The sequence below is a fragment of the Ruditapes philippinarum genome, unplaced genomic scaffold (assembly GCF_026571515.1).
Source record: "Ruditapes philippinarum isolate M1 unplaced genomic scaffold, ASM2657151v2 ctg9881_1_1_1_1, whole genome shotgun sequence".
NCBI lineage: Eukaryota > Metazoa > Mollusca > Bivalvia > Venerida > Veneridae > Ruditapes > Ruditapes philippinarum.
The window spans coordinates 8345-14589 of record NW_026865035.1 but is presented as its reverse complement, the minus strand read 5'-3'; the positions used below and the strand labels follow the sequence as shown (position 1 = coordinate 14589).

Here is a 6245-nt window from a genome sequence, read left to right as displayed (position 1 = left end):
TAAAGTTTATTTTGACGAAAAATACTTGGTTAATTCAAATATCTAATTTATTTTTTAAAGGTACAGTTAATCTGTCCGCAACGACGGTTAAAAAATTAACTTGACGAAATCCGCGGTAAATTTACATTTTTTTATATAAAAAGCAGGTATTTGAAATTTATTATTACGGTACCATAATACTTTCAGTTTCAAAACAAAAAAGAAGCCGATGTAAGTTATTCACAGATGATCAAAAGATGCAATATTTAAGATTTGTTGGGTTATGTAGTCAAATTTATTAACGCACAATTGTTTTACGGGTAGGCCTAATGTATTGCGGCCTTTACACATGAAGAAAATTTATTCATTTTTTAGTACAAAATATTGCCCGAGATTGTCAATATTGCCAATATTCATAGAATATTTAATTTCATTCATCATTTATATCATTATTATTTTTTGTAAATCTGTTTTCAAATGTCGGTGCAGTGAAGTAGACAATCATCGTAACAGTAAAGTTCTCTCGTGTGGCTGTCTCGATTCCGGCCTTTTTAATGTCACTCGTATATTTTAATCCGTATATTTTAATTATTCTTTTTATTTGAATGCCTGTAGAAAGATATTTATTATACTTTTTAATGTAACGCTAGAAAAAACAATAAAAAATCTTTACAGTTTGAGTCAGTATTTTGCGAAATAAAAGTAACTGTTGATTATTTTTTACACATCGCTTAAATTTCTTTCAAGTTTAATTACTTTTGAAGAGGGGTAAGTGATAATTAAAAAACTTATTTCCAAACTTTCATTACCAGGTTACATGTGATAATTGCAACACTCAATCTTCAAAAACAAATATAATTTGAATGTATATTTTGTATATGCGCGGTCTTTAACTACAGTTCATGGCATATGTGGTAAGAAAATGATTCTGAAGAGGATATATAAATACAATGTAAATCTATTTTCTTTATTAACATTTATAAATGAAATTGAAAATATACAACTAAATTTGTATAGTCCTTTCTCTGAAAAATGATGAAAATAAACATGTGATAAATAAATCATTTGACGTGAATTGTTTAGGATATCTATGAAAAAATTATGTTTCAAAATAAAAAAAAATTATTATAAAACAGCTGTTTCTTCCTTGCCAATCTAATGAATTCATCTATATAGGAATGCTTGTCTAGAATGATCTGAAAATATATTTAATACACTTAATAGTAGAATATTTACTATATTTATACTAATATACAGGTAATCAAATAAAAAATGTACAAATCATTTGGAAATAATTCACAGAAATAAAGACACATTTCAAACATGAATTTCTTTAAAAGTTTTTTAGCAATCAAGAAACGTTTTTTTGCAATGCCATCATTAAACCATGTAAAAAATAATTATCTTATTCTGAATCGCGGTAATAATTCGTGCTTGAAGTAAAAGGGCGGCGAAGTGTAGAGAGTATGCCTAAACAATAGGCGAATATTTTTTAAATTAGGTACTTTTTAACTAAGCGTTGCAGCGTTCTATCAGCATATTTTCATATAATAATACTTTAGCGACACAAAATAATACTGTATCAATACATTCATATGTGTATAATTTTTCACAAAGCTGCAATAACACCACATACTCCGGTGAAAATCTGTCATATTTCGTACTCCGCACGTTCCGCCATCTCATTCTGTCCACCTTTATCCGATTCCGCGCATGCGCGCGACGGGACTTTAAGCTAAACGAAAGTGTCCGATCCTTGTAATATAAATCCGTGGTAAAGGACATCAACGGACTCCTAGTGTCACGGGCTATTATTATCAATCAATGTGTATGTTTGTTAAAGATACTGATTAATTAGGTGATAATTATGATTGACTCATTCATTCAAATTTGATTAGTGACCACCTGAAATTAATTAGAAGCTTATATGCTGTTAAGTAAACACGTTTTTGTTTCATATTTTTTTGAAAATTACTTTACAAACAAAATGCATCTAAGAAAACAAATTTATATTATATCTATATTCACAGGCACAAGTATCGAACCTGGGAAGAAAAAATATGAAGTTATTTTATCAATCTGTTCATATTTTTTCTTTCCAGGTTCGATAATCGTGCCTGTGTCTATATCAATTTTATCGAATCTGCAAGACAAATAAATTACTTTTCTTTCTAAATATACTTTATTTCCGCAGAGGTACAATGCATAATTATGCCCATTTCTCATTCATTCGTGCCTTCTCATACATTTCGTGCTTACAGAAAATACGCTCGTGCGCATCGCGTGCGTATCCGATTACTATGCAACTGTTTTGACAACTTGCAGGCTAGCACTCATCAACAGAAAATGAGAAAAAAGCAGGTATTAATCCATGAATATATTGCTAAATCGTATCCAAACATTGTTACTTCTGCTATTTAACACAAAAAACACTCACTTTTATTCATAATTTGCAAAAAATCCAACTTTTTCGTAAAATTTTCCTGTTTCATATTTGCCGGCGTCCATTTTTTTAATGTCACGTGACGAAATTTCCTTTGCTCCGTGTTAGATTTATCATTATATACTATTCTTAAAAAGTGACACGACAAAAAATAATGACCAATTAACATTCAATTAACATTTGCAATGTGTTTAATTATATCTTTGTGTTGTGCATCCTTTTGTTCTAGGGAGCAAATTAATTTATATCTACACACACAGAAACAAAATAAGCATATAAATTAAGGCTTCTAGAATCAAAATATTTAGGTCAAATGTTACTATATTGCATAGGTCAGATACTCTATTAGGTTTTCCTGCAGTATAATTATCAGTTTTCAATCAGAAAAAATAACAAAAGAAAATTTCTGTCATATGAATATATATTTTTAGGCAATTGAGAGATCACATGAATCAAATTCATACATAACATTCACCACATATATAAGTCATCTATTTCATATACAAGTGATCAAAGACAAATTCATACAAACATTGTATGAGAACACACTTATATTATGCATTTAAAACATTTATAACTCACATCATAACTTGTTTGAATGTCTATTTGTGAGCATAATGATTACTACAAGAGTAATATTTACCATAAAGCAATATCTAAATTTTAATAAAATACATATATTAACCAATATAATATATAATATAATATTAACCATCAACATATTAATTGGGAGGGAAGGGTGGGAAAATTTTTTAATTATCAAAACATGTGATCTCTAAGTCGACGAAATACAGAATGACAAAAAGGCCCAGGAAACAAATGGTCAAAAATATTTACCGCCAAAAACAGAAGCGACCAATAAAAAGATGTTTATTGCTGACGTAAATCTACCGCCAAAAACAGAAGCGACCAATAAAAAGATGTTTATTGCTGACGTAAACCATAAACAAAAATCGACTAATGAAAAAACACTGAAAAGGTCAACTTCATTCAATCTTATAATTAAGTTATTTTTAAAACAAAATAATCCAAATTATCAGTTTTCAATCAGAAAAAATAACAAAAGAAAATTTCTGTCATATGAATATATATTTTTAGGCAATTGAGAGATCACATGAATCAAATTCATACATAACATTCACCACATATATAAGTCATCTATTTCATATACAAGTGATCAAAGACAAATTCATACAAACATTGTATGAGAACACACTTATATTATGCATTTAAAACATTTATAACTCACATCATAACTTGTTTGAATGTCTATTTGTGAGCATAATGATTACTACAAGAGTAATATTTACCATAAAGCCAAACCCACGGCCAAAATAACAAACAAGTAAGCAAGAGCATATAAATACACTTAACAAACTATGAACAAAACCTACTAAGAGGCTTTCTTATTACCTCCTTAGTAGTATAACCTTCAAGACTAGCCATCGCCAGCTTGCAAGATAGTCTTTCCTGAGAAACAGTGTATCTCGGGCAAAGACAAAGAACATAATTTAATAGTAAAGAAATTCAAATCATTATAAGATTCAATGCACCAACTGAATCAGAAACAAATTAACAAATCATCAATACAAATGAGCAGTATTAAATAACCCACTAAGAGACTTACATATTATCTCCTTAGCAGTAATAACCTTCAATGCCGGCCAATGCCGAATTGTAAGATCAAGCCTTTCATGAGAAACAATGTATCTCAAACAAAAGCATAAAGTCAGCATATTTCTAATACTACCCATTTGAACATTTATCTTAAAGATTATTTATAATAATGCTCTTTATAATCTTTTATCCCAATTCATGTATCATCCAACACTTATTATTTCAAGTGCGCAATAGTATTTATAAAGAATTCCTTTAAACGTCGGGTCCCTTCAAGATTTAAATGTAACCCCCCATCCTTAATGGCATAATATTCACGACGTGGTAAACCACATTTAAGAAATGGCTTGAAGGTTCTAATAAATGAAACCTTCCTGGAGTTGCATAATAAAACTAACTTATTATTTAAATTTTTAACTCTATCACCAGTGGACTCAAAATCAATTGGTCGAGGAATAATAGCAGATACGATAATACTACCATTAGATTGATGTCGAACGTTAGATATCAAATCATTAAAGGATGAAATTATCTCATCCTCTGAACGGGGACCAGTAACATCATTGGTGCCCACATGTAAAATAATGAATGAAGATCTTAAATCTACCTGACCTTGAGAAATTCTATAGCTTAATCTTGAAATATTAATCCCTGGAAAGGCTGTAATTTTGGTATCCCAAATTCCAGAAACATTTTTCGCTATGGAGTCGGAGACTATTGTACACTTGCGCAGTGGTGGATGATTTACATGTTCTGAAAACATAAAACTTTGTTAAATACAATGCCATACTATACATGTATTTTTAAACATAAAATATATGTGAAATATCTTTAATTATTTTACACTTATCCTCTATAGATAGTGAAATGTAATGTTTGTAAACGTCAGAATGCCAATCTCCAAGAATTTGAATTTCATCAGAACTAACATTATTCTTAAATGCAAGAGTGGCAAAACCACGTCTGAATGAATGTGAAGAGTACAAGGAAGAATCTAAACCAATATCATTCAAAATATTACGTAACTTATTTTGATATAAATAATAAGTTACAGGTTTACCATTAGGTAAAAGAAATAAAGCATCTGACGAAACGCCAGGTACCCCTTTTAACATGTTATCATAAGCTGTAACCGGACATAAATGGGAACCTCTTAATCTCAATAAAGGGGTCTGTAAAAGCCGTTCGCCAAACTGGATAGTTTTTGACCAATTCATAGTAACTAATAAATTACCATGAAAACGAGTAACATCAGATCTAAATAAACACTTATGATTAATTAAATCTTTACTAGTGGTAGGAACCAAATTTGATTTGCGAGCAAGTAAGAAAAAGGCAAATATAAATAGACACCAATAAGTCAAATTCTCAGTGTCTTTGAAGTCTAAAGCCAAAAAAATTTTGTTAAGTATGAAAGGAGTTATAGGTTCAGCTTGTTTGACACAGTGACATTTCAATCTGGAAATGCCACGAAGTGTAAAATTAACCAGAAAAGTGTTCATTTCATTTAAATCAAATCCCAGTAACTGATGAACAGTTCTGATCCCACTTAAATAATTACGAATACTAGATACTGATTTAAAAGAACGACTCAAAAATTGAGAATATAATTGAAGAGTGTTTGTACTCGCCGGTAAATAACAAAATTTGAAATAAATACAAAATAAAATAAATGATTCCCACTGAATTTTTAAATTCTTTCTACTACCTTCAGCATATGCTGAAATATTTGACAGTTTCAACTCAGACTTGAGAGTCTTCAACTGTAGATCTACAAAATAATCAGAAAAGAAAAATTACCAATCATTAATAAAAACAAAATCTTGATCCACCACCTCACAATACTCTAAATAAAATCCAGTTGTTAACTGGAAAAATTCATCTTTAAATTTATCATGCTGTGACCAACGAGACAAACAATCAGAGATTCGATTTTCCGTACTTGACAAATGAACAGCTCTTATCTCACATTGAGATTTAGCTGTTAAAAAACAAATTTCTCTCAAACCATCCTGTAACATTGAACATCTGGCTCGGCCTGAATTCAAGACTAAGCATACAGCCTCATTATCACAATAAACGACTATCCTTTTACCTTTAAATTCTTTTGACCAAAGCCTTAAAGCAAGAATAATGCCGAACAATTCTAACACGGCTATAGAAAATTTTTGATTAGAAATATTTACAGGAAAATCAGAATGAAAAT

General features: G+C 29.8%; 1 protein-coding gene across 1 annotated transcript; it reads right to left on the bottom strand.

The window, feature by feature from the left end:
• Positions 1-2785: 2785 nt before the first annotated feature.
• LOC132727641 (uncharacterized) lies at positions 2786-5835 on the bottom strand (the record flags this gene model as incomplete). The annotated part of the gene is made up of 1 exon (XM_060713214.1): positions 2786-5835. A coding segment is annotated over one exon (993 nt), but the record flags the coding sequence as incomplete, so codon positions are not given.
• Between the last annotated feature and the right edge of the window lie 410 nt (positions 5836-6245).